Source organism: Crinia signifera, chromosome 1 (genome assembly GCF_055691185.1).
Source record: "Crinia signifera chromosome 1, ASM5569118v1, whole genome shotgun sequence".
NCBI lineage: Eukaryota > Metazoa > Chordata > Amphibia > Anura > Myobatrachidae > Crinia > Crinia signifera.
This window is the reverse complement of record NC_139217.1, coordinates 339,054,676-339,072,829: the sequence shown is the minus strand read 5'-3', so window position 1 is coordinate 339,072,829 and position 18,154 is coordinate 339,054,676. Positions and strand designations below refer to the sequence as shown.

The 18,154-nt window shown below is 45.1% G+C and overlaps 1 protein-coding gene across 2 annotated transcripts in view; it reads left to right on the top strand.

The window, feature by feature from the left end:
• Window positions 1-1,066: 1,066 nt before the first annotated feature.
• Window positions 1,067-18,154, top strand: part of CORO1C (coronin 1C) — a 78,462-nt gene continuing 61,374 nt past the window's right edge. Inside the window, exon 1 of one of the 2 annotated variants that reach the window (XM_083145866.1) lies at window positions 1,067-2,503. In XM_083145866.1, the coding sequence (XP_083001992.1) occupies window positions 1,231-2,503 (1,273 nt within the window). In that variant the 5' untranslated portion in view covers window positions 1,067-1,230. The remainder of the gene's footprint in view (window positions 2,504-18,154) is intronic. The other variant, XM_083145848.1, reaches the window with a different exon arrangement.

The window sequence follows — 18,154 nt, the reverse complement described above, 5'->3', positions numbered from 1 at the left end:
GTGGGACTCTCCTCTCTGGTACGGGTAGTGGCAGTCACCCTGTCCAATTCCCTATAAAGAAATTCATCCCATTGTTTCCCTAGTTTTCTTTTCTTAAGAGGACTATCCAATTTGATCACCTGTAAAATAAAATACAGGTTCATTGAAACCTGTGTGTATTCGACAGTCGCCACATGGTTTTCAAGCTAAAACGGGGCTGCGACTGGTAAAAACACACGTTTCCCTGAACTGGGTTTTTTTGCAGTTTATTGGGGTTAAATGGATAACCACCTGCAAAGCAATTACTAGGTTAGGTCAACGATCACATCGTATAGCACCCTAAAGCTGGTACACATCTATACAATTGTCTAGCAGTTCTTTGGACCTTGGACGACCGGCCATTGAATTGTATAGGTGTGTACGCTATCCCGGCTCAATCGATATCACTCTGCCTCAGTCGGTCAAATCTTATGAGCAGTTTAATATTCAACCAACCGAAGGGACCCATATATCGGAATAAAAGTGCAGTGTGTACGCACGTTTGATCGATACGCTGACCGCTCTTGCAATAATACTTACAATCATTTTCTTGCAATCATTTTGACGGAAGGAGATCGAACATCGCAAGTAAAATTGTATAGGTGTGTACACACATATCGGCTATAGTTTGGGGACGTTCAACCAGGAGTAGGATCGATAGAACACGAAGCTGAAAACTAGAGTGAAAACTCATTCCTTTGGTCTAACTGCTGTCACTAGAACATGTTTGACAAAAGATCTGGATCGTGCAGTCTTTGCTACATCCTTTGTTTACATCTGAAATATTTGAATGGTTTGTAATTCGATGGAGCAGAGTGTCTAATAAGGTGAGGCTGTTCAACCTCTGCTATATTTGTTGGAAACCTAAAGCTCTTCATTACTGATTAATGTTTTCATCAGAGTCTCTTGTGCTACTTTCTTATCTTGTGCTATATACTGACTTATTTTCTTCAGTGTCTTCAAAGAAGTTTGAAGAATGAAATACGATTAAAACAAAGATTTGTTAGAAAGAAATAACATGTAACATCCTGGGAGAACATCTAAGCAGGCTACTTCTTTTGCTTGGTTACCCAGTCCAGGCATGAATAAGTAACAAGGAGTACAGAGTAACGTCTTGATGGAAAAGAACAGATAGGAGTTCCCTGTAACTGGAGAAGAGAGAAGAGCGGTATACTGGTGCAGTGGGGAGGTGGTACTCTCTGTATACAGAGTATGAGTCCGATGCACCCATCCTCCGCTGAGAAGGTGAGCATGCAAATGCAGGAGGTGGAGATTGCCAAAGGTATCCGTGTGCCAGCAGCCAGGAGGGGCATCACAGAGGTACCGGGTGCCCATTCCCTTCTACCTGAGCACTCACACCCAGGAATTAAGCCTGGGGGGCACCCTGAACTTGATGAACATTTCCCTTGCCATCTAATAGCCTCCGGCAATTCAGCAAGCTTGTGTTGTGCAGAGGGTGCAGACGAGGGCAAGGGTGGTGGCACTAGTGCTGTGCAGTGTGACCCTCTCGCTGCTGAGACTGGGGTGGCTATGTCCAGCAAGGAGTGCATCCAAAGACGAAAATGGAAAGAGGAAGACAGGAACTGGGATGTGCTGGATGGTGGGGGTCCCCCGGGTGAGCAGGTGACCGGGCAGGAGAGTGGGCCGATGGATGTGAGGCTGGGGAAGAAGGCAATGACCCCGCACAGGTACACCAACCTGCTTCTCTATAAGATGAAGGAAGATGAGTCCAGAGTGTGGAGTGCTGGCTACGAGCTCCCCAGGTGCATGCAGCACCCTCACCCTACTCACCTGAGTGCCGGCGGGGCAGAGCACGGGGACACTGCGCTGTGCAGGAGAGCAGACAGCGAGAGCCTCATCTCCTACCTGCAGGGCAGCATCCGGAGGCTGACCCGCTCCGTCTCTGAGACCGGCGAGGGCAGCAGGCGAGTCACCAGGCTGTCCGTGCAGAGAGAGCTGGCAAAGTCGCTCAGCACTGACCACTTGCTCATAGACACCGGGAAGGAAACGCAGAGAAACGCCCGCCTGCCCGCACCGCTGTGCCCCCGGCAGTGGCACAGCACCGACAGCCCCCGGGCGCCCCCTAAGCGCATCTACCAGCTGGACAGGGACAGCGTGCGCACCATCCTCAGCCAGGGCGCAGGCGGCTGGGCACCGGAGTACAGCAGTCGTGACGAGGACAGGGCTGGGGGCGCTGGAGAGGAGGCACCAGTATGGGCCACTGTAATAACAGCATCTGACAATGCAAAGCCCCCGCAAGACACACCTCCCTGCCACAGCCGCTATGCAGAGGGCGACACAGGGGGCTTCCCAGACAGCCCGGACCTCCAGGCAGGTTACTCTTCTTCCCGGGGGAATAGCTGCAGGTCCAGGCAGGGAGACTCGGAGGAAGAGGACACCTTCCTGTCAGTGGCAGATGCCAGGCGAGCCTTTGAGATTGCAAGCTCTTCTAGACGCACAGCCGCAGCCTGCCCGCCTAGGACGGGTAAGTGCTTTCCACATCCCACAAACCTAGTGCTTCCCAAACTTTTTTGCATTCTTTTATGATACCATAGACGAGCACTCCTAGGCCAAAAGTTTCTAACTGAGAATTTTAGAAACAAAATATTATCATATATAATATATATCATCTTAGCTTTAATTTGGCGGTGGACATTTTATGATTTGCTGCCATAAGCAATGGCTTTGCCTGGTAAATTGACCATAAATAATTTTAATATGTCCTGGATCAGAATTCAAGGCACCCATGCAAGTGTTCTGAGGCACCCAAAGGTGCCTTGGCACACACTTTGGGAATCAGTGCTGATTAGCTTAACATGCTGCTGCTGATCTCTTCCCTTGGTTATGATGCTTAGTGGCTCTGCCCCAGTCCCTGCATGCAGCAATGAGAAGCAGGGTCTACATTTCCCATATGTATATTAATATAGCAGGCTGGTGCCAGATATGAGATTCCAATCCTACGGTGAATATACCAACTAAGCCTTGATTTAGGGCTTTTAGGAAACAATACATATTCTATTACCCTACATTACAGGGAGAAGTAGCATGCACGGAATGTGCCTGTAGTCTCACACAGTTTAATAGTAATACCTCTCACTGTAATGCTATGGAGCCTACCATTATAACAGCACTGAAGAGTACTATGGTGGCTCTGTAAGGGATTACAATAATGCATTCATTGTCTAGAATAAACTGAAGTCTGCTAACCTATAAGTAAGAATACCTAGCAAAAATAGTAATAATAGTTTATTTTTAATAATTATGTAAGATATTGTATATACATTTATGTTTAACTGCATTTAAGCAGTATAGCTAGAAGGAAGTATATTAGTGACCATATAAAGGCAAAAAGTATAAACCATGGTACAGCTGAAGATGGCTGACTCTACCTTACATTTCAGGACTATTTGTTATTTCTCATGTCTTCCCTTTGTGTTTTGGGTTGGGTATCGGACAGTGTGGCTATATACTATTGTTCTATTTACAGTGATTCCTAAAATGCAAGTTTTCTATAGCTTTCCATCACACATACTGTGTTATTTTTATTCCTGTTCTTTGGATATATGAACAACTTATTGTAGGGATGGAAAGGTCATTTCTAGCCATTGGAGATTTTGGAAAGGGGCCTGGCAATGCTAATCCTGTCTCACTAGCAGTGTAGAGGCCTTTACGGAACATTTTGCAGAGGGTCTCGGGAAAGTGGGACAAAGTACACATCCTGCATCCCCTCTAGTACCACCTCTTCACCCACCCTACGGGGCCCATTTATTAAGGACTGCGAACTGGGTGGAATATTAGCGCCCAGAGTCGCATTGTAATATGTGATCCTATCACGGGGATGTATTATACTGCACACGCAGGGACAGAAAGGAGGCCGTACCTACCATGGGCTCGGCCGGGTTCCTGGGGTCTGCACATGCACCGTCAGCACTGACCCCCACTGACCGAACTGCCCAGTGGCAGTGCGGTCTGTAGGCCATTGGCTACATTGGGCTACCACCATCTCAGAATGGCAGTAGCTCAGGGATGCAATGCACTGCTGCCTGAGTTTTATACATCAGGCAGCTCTGCATCCCCCATAGTGACCTATAGGGGATGTGGCTGGCGGCGGTGCAGGAGGGTTGCAGCAGCAGTCGGAGTTTCCTTCTGCGGTCTCCTGATACATTCAGGTGATACTTAATATTTGCAGGTAACCTTTTTCAGGGATTTAGCAGCAAATATTAAATTATAAATGGGCCCTTATATCATTTATCAGGGCCTTATTATGCGGCTGACCATATACATTTTGTATTTATCCAGTCTTTCCCGGTGTGCATTTGTGTGAATTTATTGTGAATCCTGCATTTTCATTATACTTACAGTGGATCCAGTTTTTACAATATACTTTGTTTGGATACAGATTTTACCCACACCCAGGGACTGACTGAAACTATAGAGCAATCCTAGCATGCGTGTAGCAGCTCCTGCTCACATGGGTGTGGTATAACCCCCCGACAGTCGGGATTTAGACAGTTATTAGTCCGACATCGGAATCCGGACTGCGGGGACTCAGACAGCGGGGGAGTGCAACAAAGCACCTTGCGAACTCGCTGCACTTGCCACGCTGCAGGCACAGTGGTTTGCTATGCTTGCCACCTATTTTATTCTTTCTCTATGGGGGTCGTGGACCCCCACGAGGGAGAATAGCCGCTGCCCGTGTGTCAGGCTTTTAGCAGTCGGGATTCTGATATTGGGGTAATGACTGTCGGAATTCCAACTGCCGGTGAGTCCTCCCGCTCACATTCAATACAGAATTGAATCTAGCATTTACACATTTAGTTGACACCGCAAATGATGCAATGTCATCAACGTTCACCCTTGAACTGACTGGAACTCCCTGAAACATGATATAGAGCCTGATTCAGAGTTAATAGCAAATGCAAAATCTTTCTCAAATGGTCAAAACCATGCTGGTGGGGCAGATGTAACATGTGCAGACAGAGTCCAGGCCCATTCACACTGGGTGACTTTCATGTGCAAGCCGCTCAGTTTTTGTGTACAGGGCAGTGATGAGCAGTGAGCGCTGCTGCGTGCTCCCGCATCATCGCTGCCGGCCACCGCTCATCTGCTGGCATTACCAGCAGATGAGCGGCTTTGAAGATGTATTTGCATAGCACTGCGCTATGCAAAGCCGCCTGCCCCCCGCTGATGGCGCCTGGCAGAGGGAATGCCACTCAGTGTGTATGCACTGAGCGGCTTTCCCCCCAGCGATGACCGCGGTCATCGCTGTCCATACACGCTGGGCATAATCGCCCAGTGTATGGACTTTTAGATTTGGCTGAGTTAGTTTATTTCTGTGCAGGGTAAATACTGGCTGCTTTATTGACTGCAATCTAGATTTCAGTTTGAACATAACCCACCCAAACCTAACTCTCTCTCTGCACATGTTACATCTGCCCCACCTGCAGTGCGTATTCACTAGACAATGTGCACAAAAATATCGTTAATTATATCATTATCGTGCATATTGTTGAAAAGTAAAGATTTATGATATTGCCATGGGAGGAATTAAGTGCAAGGGGTTGACCACTTTTGCTCAATTTAAGCAGTTACTCATATTGTAATATCCATATTACACTGCCCACAAGTCCTGGGTTATTGCAGGATGAAGCCTGGTCACCCCTCAGTGTAAAAGGGTCAACCTTAGTGAGAGCACCAGCAATCCAACTTGCGTAGTGAGCATGGATGTGTAACCCTGGTCATCCAACCCAGTACACTCTATGGATAGGTGGAGATGATGTTATCTACAAGCACTATCAGAGCGAATCCCCAGCAATAACCTGGGTCCAGCCTGGTCCAATGGGGTTCAAGCAGCTGTGACATGGATTGAAATCTGTGTTTGCACTGTAAAAGGAGCATAACAGGAACCCAGGATGCAGAACTTCTATTCAAATACAGTAGCTAAGCTTATTTCCTTGCAGTAATGTTGGAGTATATACCTTTAATAGCAAGCTGTCCATATGTATTCAGTAGTGCTCTACCAAAAACTTTCTAATGGATTAGAATAGGTCATGTATTGCTGTAATAACTTAACAATATGTAATCACAGTTTAGGTAACAATCAGGATTGGAGTGTGGGTGCTCTTCTCTATTTGTTACCTATACTGGGGCAGGTCAGTGCCGTCTTTCCCATTGGGCACAATGGGCAGTTGCCCAGGGTGCCTAGGACCTAGGGGCCCAGCCCAATGGGAAAGACGGTGGCTGGGGTCCGGGGATCCGATCACCCTCGCTGATTGGCTGAAAGTGCTCTATCTCAGCCAATGAAAAGCTGGAGAGTCATTTGACACATTATTTTAAAGATATAATAGCCGCCACTGCCCGCCCGCTGCGGCATTGGACAGTGGACACTGATGATCTGGTCACCGCCGCCAGCTCCAGCACTGATCTGATTACGGCTGCGGCCGCACTGCTTCCTCCCCAGCCGGCCACTCATTTGAGAGATGCCGCCGCCTGCCCCCACTGCTCCTCACCGCACTGCAGCTCCCCATTATTGTTTTTCTATGTGATAAATCGCATGCGATTTATCACATGGAAAAAATGACAAGTCCTAAATTGTATCAAGTCCTAAATTGTATGTGAGCCTCCCGGGGAGCTGCCGGGCGGCTCAGAGGAGAATTGGGTCCGACTTGTCCTTAGGACAAGTCGGCCTAATGTATGGGGGCCTTAAGTGTCTATGGACTGGATAATATCAGTTTAAACAGAGAAAAACTTAACAGTTAGGGCCCCCATACATTAGGCCGACTTGTCCTTAGGACAAGTCGGACCCAATTCTCCTGTGAGCCGCCCGGGAGCTCCCCGGGAGGCTCACATACAATTTGGCACTTGATGAGCCAAATTTGACATGTGATAAATCGCTTGCGATTTATCACATGTCGGGGAGCAGGGGGCGGGTGGTGATCCTCATGTCGGGGAGCAGTGGGGCGGGCAGCGGGTCCCTGAGCGCTTAGCTGGCGGCGCCAGTGAGTGCTGACCTGGCCGGGTGGTGTGATCACAGATATCAGCAGCGCCGGGACGTGCAGTGGCGGGTATTAGATTTTTAAAATACCTGTCAAATGACTGGCCGTTCTCTGATTGGCTGAGCTCTCAGCGCTGCTGATATCTGTGATCATACCGCCCGGCCAGGTCAGCACTCGCCGGCGCCGCCAGCTAAGCGCTCAGGGACCCGCTGCCCGCCCCACTACTCCCCTGGTTAGTCTGCATGCATATGCCTGTCAGGTGGGCAGGCATATGCATACAGGGAGGTATGACGTGATCTTATGTGCTGACCGTCCGACCTCCCTGATCCGGTCCGATGCGCACGGGACCGTGCATCGGATCGGATCAGATATCACACACCTGCAATTTTGGGCCGATTTCACCCGTTTATCGGCCCAAAGTGCCGAAATCGGATGAAATCGTCCCTTTAAAGGTGTCACAAATTTTCCCATTGGTCGTTGTAAATTGATTGCATTATATTATTTGATTGTCAACGTCTATTTGTTTTTCTAAGTGCATTTTTATGAGATCTCATTAACAGAGGCTTTAATTGTTATATACTCTTTTGTATTTAAAATAAATACATTTTGGACTAACTATTGAATAACTGAGGAAACAGCACCTCGGTTCCTTGGAGCTGCTGCCCACATATAAGCAAAGGGTTTTGGGGACAATTTATGCAGTGTTTATTAGAAGCGGACTAGTGCCTCCTTTTACTTCCTCCTTTTTTGCTGATGGATCTATTTGTGAAAAGTTTAACAGTTCTGCAGACAACTACATACATATGTTGTACTGCTCATGTGCTGAGATGGTATTGCAACTTTGGTCTTAGTGAGTATTTATTTGCAAAGTGAGTGACAGAGGACATTTGTGGGAAATAAAGGGGGAGCAGTGTCGCAAATCCATTTAAAGGGCGTGCTACAGCTTTTAACTATGATCCCATTTCCATGGGGTTACTCAGGACAAGTATTGATGGATGATTGCAATTTCAAACACAAACGGTGGAACTGAGTGGACGTCTAAATACAGATTCCAGTGGCTGTGACATTTGCATAGTTTTGCACAAACGCTGCTGCAAAAGCATTTGTGTGCATCTCTGAATCAGGCTCATTATGAACTACCTCATGGCACCCATACTTATGGAGCAATCCAGGAGGCCTGGTGCCATATGTCCTGTGTTAAGAACAGTGCGTGGCTTTCCAGTAATCGGCTCATTCTGAAAAGGGGGATTCTTGAACTTGCAACACACTACAGCGACATATCTATAGTTGATGTTGCAGGTGATTTCCTTTAAACGGGCCAGCAGCCGCCCGGGAGTCTTGTACTTATGATTTTGTAAACAATTGCTTCTTTTCACTTAGGATTTACTCACAATATATCATCTATATATATATATATATATATATATATATATATATATATATCTAGTGTCCGTGAGTCTCCGTGAGTGAGTGAAACTACATCTCTTTCTCACAAATGCACAAACACTGAAGGTAGCAGACTAGCTTTCAAAGCTTTTGCAGTACTTGTTTCCTAGCACGGCGCCCATCGCATCGCATACCATAAGGCATACGATGGTATGCGATGCGATGTTACGCGATGGCAGCCGATGTTATACAATTTTAAATTGTATACCATCGCATTGTATGCCATTGTATGGCATATACAATGGTATACGATTTAAAATTATAAGCACCCTAATGGTTGTTTCCAATGTTAAATGTGCCCCCTATAAGATAAATAATTGTATAAGTACCGTAATGGGTGTTTACAATGTTAAACGCACCCCCACGCCACCCCCACTATCAACGCCAACCCGAAGCATGGCGAGCCCACGAGGAGGCGGTGGTACGCGTCCTCCGACCTTTTCATACCCCCCACTATCCACGTCCGCGTGGAGTTGATTTTATATAGTGTGGCGAGCGCAGCTCGCCACCGAGCCCGAAGCGTGGTGAGGGGACGCGGAATACATGTGAAGTGATGCGCGGCCCCTTGCGGGGCTCGCTGCACTCGCCACGCTTCGGGCTCGGTGGCTCGCTGTGCTCGCCACACTATATTAAATCAACTCCACGCCGACGTGGATAGTGGGGGTATGAAAAGGTCAGAGGACGCGTACAGCCGCCCCGCGCGGGCTCGCTCCGCTCGCCACGCTTCGGGTTGGCGTTGAAAGTGGGGGTGGCGTGGGGGTGCATTTAACATTGTAAGCACCCATTAGGGTGCTTATACAATTAAAAATCGTATTGGGGCTTATACAATTTGAAATCGCATTGCATGCAATGTAATACAACTTAATATCGTGGGCGCCGTGCTAGGAAACAAGTACCGCTTTTGCTTCAAGCAGGCTTACTAGTCTTAAAATATATCTTATGCGACAGATCGCATAAGATATATCTACAGCACACACATTATACTCATGATTTATCTTAGGCCTTTGAGTGCCGACATCTCTGTTAGAGATGTTTAAAATATCTGCTAAAAATGCCAGCCTCGCTCACGTTTGTTACATAAATGCAAATAAAAAATGTGTACAAAAAGATTATGGGGGAAATTTACTAAGATGTGTATTCTACTTCACATGTGATGTTGCCATTGGCAACCAATCAGATCCTGTCTACTATCTTCCAGAGGGTGCTAATTAAATAAGAAGTAGATTCTGATTGGTTGCCCATAGCAACATCACATGTGAAGTAGAATACACATCTTATAAAATTTCCCCAAATATAAATGTTTTCTTGGAAATTTTCACACCTATTTTGACAAATTCACTTGACACTCAAAGAGTTTAGGTTCTTTCTAAATAATGGGCTGGACATGCGACTCAACTTTAGATGTATCTTGCGATACATTGCAGGTAGGAAAAATACTCAAGATGTGTACAGTTTTGACTGTGATTATGATAAATATCTGTGGATACGCGCATCAGTTTGGCATTTTAAGCAAATATTATACGATTTATCACTTTTCATGCCTAATGCATCTAAATTGCACTAGTGTATGGGCACCTTAAAGGACTGTTCCATCACTGACAGAGGAAGAAGAAAACTAATCCCCTCTCCTCATCTATTGTGTCTGTGTTCAAATAAATCTGTGGGCCTGTTATACCACTTTCACACTGCCTAAATGTTAAAAAAAATGGTATTTTTAAACAGTATTTAAAACGGGTCTGAGCCTTCACATTGCAGTAGATTACCGTTTTAAATACCGTTTAACCCCTTCCCGACAATTGACGTACATTTACGTCATGGTCGGGAAGTACTTCCCGACACATGGCGTAAATGTACGTCATGGCATTTAACTGTCACCGCGTCTATAGACGCGGTGACAGTTTCAACATGTCTGCTGTCCCTGACAGCAGACATGTCCGTGCATGCCCAGGGGGGGCTGCGATGCCGCCCCCCCGTCGGCGATCGCTGTGATTGGCTGTTCAGTGTGAACAGCCAATTACAGCGTTTTCTGTGTCACCGGCGAATAACGTTCGCCGGTGACACGCGATCGGAGGTGATTGGTGCTGTAAAGTACAGCACCAATTACCGCGGGGTGTAAGGGTGACACTGGTGTCACCCCACCTCACCCCGCCCGCCCCCAAAGGCCGTGATTGGTCCGTCGGACCGACGGACCAATCACAGCCATGGAGGGGGTTTAAACTAACGGTGACTGCACTGCAGACGCCATTCCGGTCTGGAATTGCGTGCAGTGCGGTCACCGTGCCTAGCTGCCGCGATATACTGACCAGAACCTTGCAAAATACTTACCTGATCCTTGCAAATATCTTGCCTGCTTCATCACTGCTTGTAGTGTGCTGGATGCTTCCTGGATCCTGTTACTTGTGACTTCCTGTGTTGTGAACTTGTGCTGCTGCAGTGTAATAGCGTTAGTTAGATAGAGAGAGATAGAGAGAGATAGTGTCAGAGAGTGCTATATTTTGTGCTGCTGCAGTGTGATATAGTTATAGAGAGAGAGATAGAGAGAGATAGAGAGAGATAGAGAGAGATAGAGAGAGAGAGATAGAGAGGCCTAGTGACAGAGAGTGCTATATTTTGTGCTGCTGCAGTGTGATAGTTATAGATAGAGAGATAGAGAGAGATAGAGAGAGATAGAGAGAGAGAGATAGAGATAGTGACAGATTGTGCTATATATTTTTTATATAACTGACTGCTGCCCCCCCTTTTGTGCTGATCAGTATAAATTAACTGATCAGCAACTTTTTGGGGGCGCAGGTTTTTTTTTATATATATATATACCTGTCACTGCTGCTGCTGCAGTGTCATAGAGTGTTAGATAGTGAGAGATAGAGAGATAGAGAGAGATAGTGACAGAGAGTGATAGAGAGTGCTAAATTTTGTGTCTGCTGCCCCCGCCTTTTGTGCTGATCACTATATCTGAGGTGATCAGCAACTTTTTGGGGGTGCAGAGGTTTTTTTTTTTTTATATATATACCTGCCAGTTGCACTGTCAGTTGCACCAAAGGTTGTGCACCTGCTGCCCCTCACTGGTAATCAGTGTCGCATCACTGATCACCTTTTTTTTTTTTGTGTGTGCTGTGGGGTCTTTTTTTAATTTTTTTTTTACACACACTGTGATTTTGTGGGTGTCCTGTGGCCGCTGTGCGCTGATCAGTGACGTACATCACTGATCATCTTTTTGGGCACAGGGTTGATCTATTTTTTTTTTTTTTTTTGATCAAATTCCTGTTGCCTTTGAGCGCTGTTCAGTGACGGACGTTACTGACCAACATCTGTGCTCAATTTTTGGCGCAGGACCTTTTTTTTTTTTTTTTTAACCCCTTCAATTTTTTTTTAACCCCTTCAATTTTTTTTTTTTTAACCCCTTCAATTTTTTTTTTTTGTATAAAGTATTTTTTTTTTTCTGCACTACATACACACTACACACTACATACCCCCCTGGTTGAAATAAAGTTTGTACCCCCCCCTACACTATACACGTGTTGAAACATTTCACTACCAGTAACACAAAAATAAAAATGGCATCCCAAATGTCATCCCAAATGTCATCCCAGTCATCCAGAAGAATGTATTCAGTGGAGGAGGCATATGCCATGCTTGCTTCTGACTCTGACACAGCCAGTGATGCAAGCGGGGAATTTGAAGGATTCGCCTTAAGCTCCTCTTCCTCCTCTGGTGATGAGGGACCCCCTCAAAGACGCCCCCGTAGAGCAGCTGAGACCCCCCCCCCAATAATTGATCTCGTATGGACCCCACCACCAGACAATTTTGAGCCCCAGGTTCCTGAGTTTTTGGCCATGCCAGGAATCCAATTTGATTCCACAGGTCTCAGAGAAATTGACTTTTTCAAATTATTTTTCTCTGATGATTTTATAAATTTAATGGTGGACCAAACTAATTTATATGCCCAGCAGTTTATTGCTCAAAACCCCACGTCATCATTTGCTAGGTGGACCCCTGTAGATGCAGTAGAGATGATGACGTTTTGGGGTCTGGTGTTTCATATGGGCATAGTAAAAAAGCCAGAAATTAGGCAATATTGGAGTACAGATGTTCTGTACAGCACCCCATTTTACCGTATGGCCATGCCCCGGGCTCGATTTGAGACGATCCTTAAATTTTTGCATTACAACGATAATGCACAGTGCCCACCCAGAGATGATCCCACCTTTGACCGGCTATTCAAAGTCAGGCCGGTCATTGATCATTTCAGTGCCAAATTTGAAGACATGTACATCCCAGATAAATTCATTTGCATAGACGAGTCCCTTATACATTTTAAAGGAAGGGTTAAATTCCGCCAGTACCTTCCCAGTAAGAGGGCAAGGTATGGCATAAAAATGTATAAGCTGTGTGAAAGCACCTCAGGGTACACTCACAGGTTTAGGGTATATGAAGGGAAGGATTCAAGAATTGAACCGCCAGAATGCCCCCCCTCCCTCGTAGGTGTTAGTGGAAAAATTGTCTGGGATTTAGTGCACCCCTTCCTGGATAAAGGTTATCACCTCTATGTGGATAACTTTTACACCAGCATCCCCCTGTTTAAGGCCCTTGGTTCAAGAGGTACAGCAGCTTGCGGTACTGTGCGCAAGAACCAAAGAGGCCTCCCAAAAACGCACATTGCCCAAGTAATGAGAAGGGGTGAAAGCAGGGGAATATGCACCGAAAATATGTTGTTGGTCAAATATAAGGACAAGAGGGATGTCCTTATACTGACAACAATTCACGGAGACAGTACCACCTCCGTCCCTGTACGAGGTACCAGTACCCACACCTCAAAACCTAATTGTATCCTGGATTACAATAGGTACATGGGCGGAGTGGATCTTTCAGATCAGGTACTGAAGCCGTACAGTGCCCTGCGGAAAACAAAAATCTGGTACAAGAAGCTGGCCGTGTATATCATCCAGATGGCACTGTATAACGCTTACGTGCTATTCCGTTCTACCGGCCAGAGGGGGACATTTATGCACTTTCAAGAGGAAGTCATAAAGGGCCTAGTATTTGGGAACCAGCAGGCAGAGGGCCCCAGTACTTCTAGTACTGGCCCCCGTATTGTACCAGGGCAGCATTTTCCTGATGAAATCCCCTCCACTGGAAAAAAGGGCAGGACACAAAAAAGGTGCAAAGTTTGCTATAAAAAGGGAATAAGAAAGCAAACTATTTTCCAGTGTGACACTTGCCCCGACAAACCCGGCCTATGTATAAAGGAGTGTTTTAAAATATACCACACATCTATGGATTATTAGGTTCATCATTTCACCGTGCTTCGGGGGTCTTGCTAATGCCACATAGCACCCACCAACATTCCACCAGAATCTGAGCTGCAAAATCCAAAAATCACTCCTTCCCTTCTGAGTCCTGCCATGCACCCAACTGGTATTTTTTGGTCACATATGAGGCATTGCCATACTCGGGAGAAATTGGGGCACAGATTTTGGGGTGCTTTTTCTCCTTCATACCTTATGAAAATGAAAAATTTTGAGCCAGAACTGCATTTTTGTGTAAAAAAATGTAATTTTTCATTTTCACTGCCCAGTTGTATCAAAATTGGTGAAATGTACACTATACCCCTAGATGAATTCCCTGAGGGGTGTAGTTTGCAAAATGGGGTCACTTGTGGGGGGTTCCACTGTATTGGTGCTTTGGGGGTCTTGCTAATGCGACATAGCACCCACCATCATTCCACCAGAATTTGTGCTGCAAAATCCAAATATCACTCCTTCCCTTCTGAGTCCTGCCACTTTTTGGTCACACATGAGGCATTGCCGTACTCGGGAGAAATTGGGGCACATTTTGGGGTGCTTTGTCTCCTTCATTCCTTCTGAAAATGAAAAATTTTGAGCCAGAACTGCATTTTTGTGTAAAAAAATGTAATTTTTCATTTTCACTGCCCACTTGTATCAAAATTGGTGAAACCCCTGGGGGTTTGAAATGTACACTATACCCCTAGATCAATTCCCTGAGGGGTGTAGTTTGCAAAATGGGGTGACTTGTGGGGGGGTTCCACTGTATTGGTGCAACATAGCACCCACCATTTATTCCACCAAAATCTGTGCTGCAAAATCCAAAAATCACTCCTTCCCTTCTGAGTCCTGCCATGCACCCAACTGGTATTTTTTGGTCACATGTGAGGCATTGCCGTACTCGGGAGAAATTGGGGCACAGATTTTGGGGTGCTTTTTCTCCTTCATACCTTCTGAAAATGAAAAATTTTGAGCCAGAACTGCATTTTTGTGTAAAAAAATGTAATTTTTCATGTTCACTGCCCACTTGTATCAAAATTGGTGAAACCCCTGGGGGTTTGAAATGTACACTATACCCCTAGATGAATTCCCTGAGGGGTGTAGTTTGCAAAATGGGGTCACTTGTGGGGGGGTTCCACTGTATTGGTGCTTTGGGGGTCTTGCTAATGCGACATAGCACCCACCAAAATTCCACCAGAATCTGAGCTGCAAAATCCAAAAATCACTCCTTCCCTTCTGAGTCCTGCCATGCACCCAACTGGTATTTTTTGGTCACATGTGAGGCATTGCCGTACTCGGGAGAAATTGGGGCACAGATTTTGGGGTGCTTTTTCTCCTTCATACCTTCTGAAAATGAAAAATTTTGAGCCAGAACTGCATTTTTGTGTAAAAAAATGTAATTTTTCATGTTCACTGCCCACTTGTATCAAAATTGGTGAAACCCCTGGGGGTTTGAAATGTACACTATACCCCTAGATGAATTCCCTGAGGGGTGTAGTTTGCAAAATGGGGTCACTTGTGGGGGGGTTCCACTGTATTGGTGCTTTGGGGGTCTTGCTAATGCGACATAGCACCCACCAAAATTCCACCAGAATCTGAGCTGCAAAATCCAAAAATCACTCCTTCCCTTCTGAGTCCTGCCATGCACCCAACTGGTATTTTTTGGTCACATGTGAGGCATTGCCGTACTCGGGAGAAATTGGGGCACAGATTTTGGGGTGCTTTTTCTCCTTCATACCTTCTGAAAATGAAAAATTTTGAGCCAGAACTGCATTTTTGTGTAAAAAAATGTAATTTTTCATGTTCACTGCCCACTTGTATCAAAATTGGTGAAACCCCTGGGGGTTTGAAATGTACACTATACCCCTAGATGAATTCCCTGAGGGGTGTAGTTTGCAAAATGGGGTCACTTGTGGGGGGGTTCCACTGTATTGGTGCTTTGGGGGTCTTGCTAATGCGACATAGCACCCACCAAAATTCCACCAGAATCTGAGCTGCAAAATCCAAAAATCACTCCTTCCCTTCTGAGTCCTGCCATGCACCCAACTGGTATTTTTTGGTCACATGTGAGGCATTGCCGTACTCGGGAGAAATTGGGGCACAGATTTTGGGGTGCTTTTTCTCCTTCATACCTTCTGAAAATGAAAAATTTTGAGCCAGAACTGCATTTTTGTGTAAAAAAATGTAATTTTTCATTTTCACTGCCCACTTGTATCAAAATTGGTGAAACCCCTGGGGGTTTGAAATGTACACTATACCCCTAGATGAATTCCCTGAGGGGTGTACTTTGCAAAATGGGGTGACTTGTGGGGGGGTTCCACTGTATTGGTGCAACATAGCACCCACCATTCATTCCACCAAAATCTGTGCTGCAAAATCCAAAAATCACTCCTTCCCTTCTGAGTCCTGCCATGCACCCAACTGGTATTTTTTGTTCACATGTGAGGCATTGCCGTACTCGGGAGAAATTGGGGCACAGATTTTGGGGTGCTTTTTCTCCTTCATACCTTCTGAAAATGAAAAATTTTGAGCCAGAACTGCATTTTTGTGTAAAAAAATGTAATTTTTCATTTTCACTGCCCACTTGTATCAAAATTGGTGAAACCCCTGGGGGTTTGAAATGTACACTATACCCCTAGATGAATTCCCTGAGGGGTGTAGTTTGCAAAATGGGGTCACTTGTGGGGGGGTTCCACTGTATTGGTGCTTGGGGGGTCTTGCTAATGCGACATAGCACCCACCAAAATTCCACCAGAATCTGAGCTGCAAAATCCAAAAATCACTCCTTCCCTTCTGAGTCCTGCCATGCACCCAACTGGTATTTTTTGGTCACATGTGAGGCATTGCGGTACTCGGGAGAAATTGGGGCACAGATTTTGGGGTGCTTTGTCTCCTTCATTCCTTGTGAAAATGAAAAATTTTGAGCCAGAACTGCATTTTTGTGTAAAAAATGTAATTTTTCATTTTCACTGCCCAGTTGTACCACAATTGGTGAAACCCCTGGGGGTTTGAAATGTACACTATACCCCTAGATGAATTCCCTGAGGGGTGTAGTTTGCAAAATGGGGTAACTTGTGGGGGGGTTCCTAAATTTTAGCATCTTATGGTGCCTAGAAACCTACATGGTGCCTAAAAAATAATCTCATAAAAAGGAGGCTCCAAAATCAAGTAGGTGCTCCTTCTATTATGAAGCCTGTGGTTTGGTCAACGTGCACACTAGGGCCACATATAGGATATTTTTGAAAACAAAAGAATTGGGGGAATCAATTTTTAGTCACATTTCTGTAGTAAAATGTACTGTGTTCCTTAGAAAAATGTATTAAAATTGCAAATCTGCAAAAAAAATGAAATTTTGAAATTTCACCTACACTTTGTTTTAATTCCTGTGAAACACCTAAAGGGTTAACAAACTTCCAAAATGCTGTTTTGAATACTGTGAGGGGTGCAGTTTTTGAAATGGCATCATTTATGGGGGTGTCTCACATACAAGTCCCTCAAAGTCATATCAGAACTGAACTGGTCCCTAAAAAAATCAGTGTTTGAAATTTTCTTGAAAATTTGAGAATTTGCTATTCATATTGTAAGCCTCCTAGTGTCCAAAAAAATTAAAAGGAAGTTGAAATAATGATGGAAACATAAAGTAGACATATGGTCTATGTTAGTTATTAACTATTTTGAGTGGTATGATTATTTGTCTCACAAGCAGAAAATTTAACATTTTGCAAATCGCTAAATTTTCCATTTTTTCACGACATTTTGGTATTTTTCACAAAAAAACACAGACTGTATCGACCCAAATTTACCACTAATTTGAAGTACAATGTGTCACGAAAAAACAATCTCAAAATCACTGGGATAAGTAAAAGCAAAAAAAAGTTATCCCCACTTAAGTGAGACATGTCAGATTTGAAAAAAATGGCTCTGTCAGGAATGCAAAAACTAGCTCTGTCAGGAAGGGGTTAAATAACGGTTATCTTTAACCGGTAAATGAACTCTGGCACTTTCCCACTGCAGCCTTAAACGTGTTGAAATGGAAAAAAAAACAGCAATATACCATTTAACAAGTGCAGTGTGAAAGGGGTATTACTAACTTCCATCACTCTTTCTCGCCTCATCACACCGCTTGGTGTTTTTGTTGACATGTCTGATACATTGTCTTATTTCTGCAAACACCCCATATACAGTATTAATTTACATAGCCTTGGGCTCTCATTTTACCCCATCATGCTAATTATTCTCTGTTGAATGTTGCATTGTTTATGTCATGAATAAATAGTACAGTACATAATGTATAGTGTATTTCATATCAGAATTGCCTACCTTCTGGGAATGGCTGGGAGGCTCTGAAAAGTGGGTCTTCCGCTTGCTATCCAGAGTCCCCCCCCCCCCGCATCCCCAAAATCCCACTGAAAT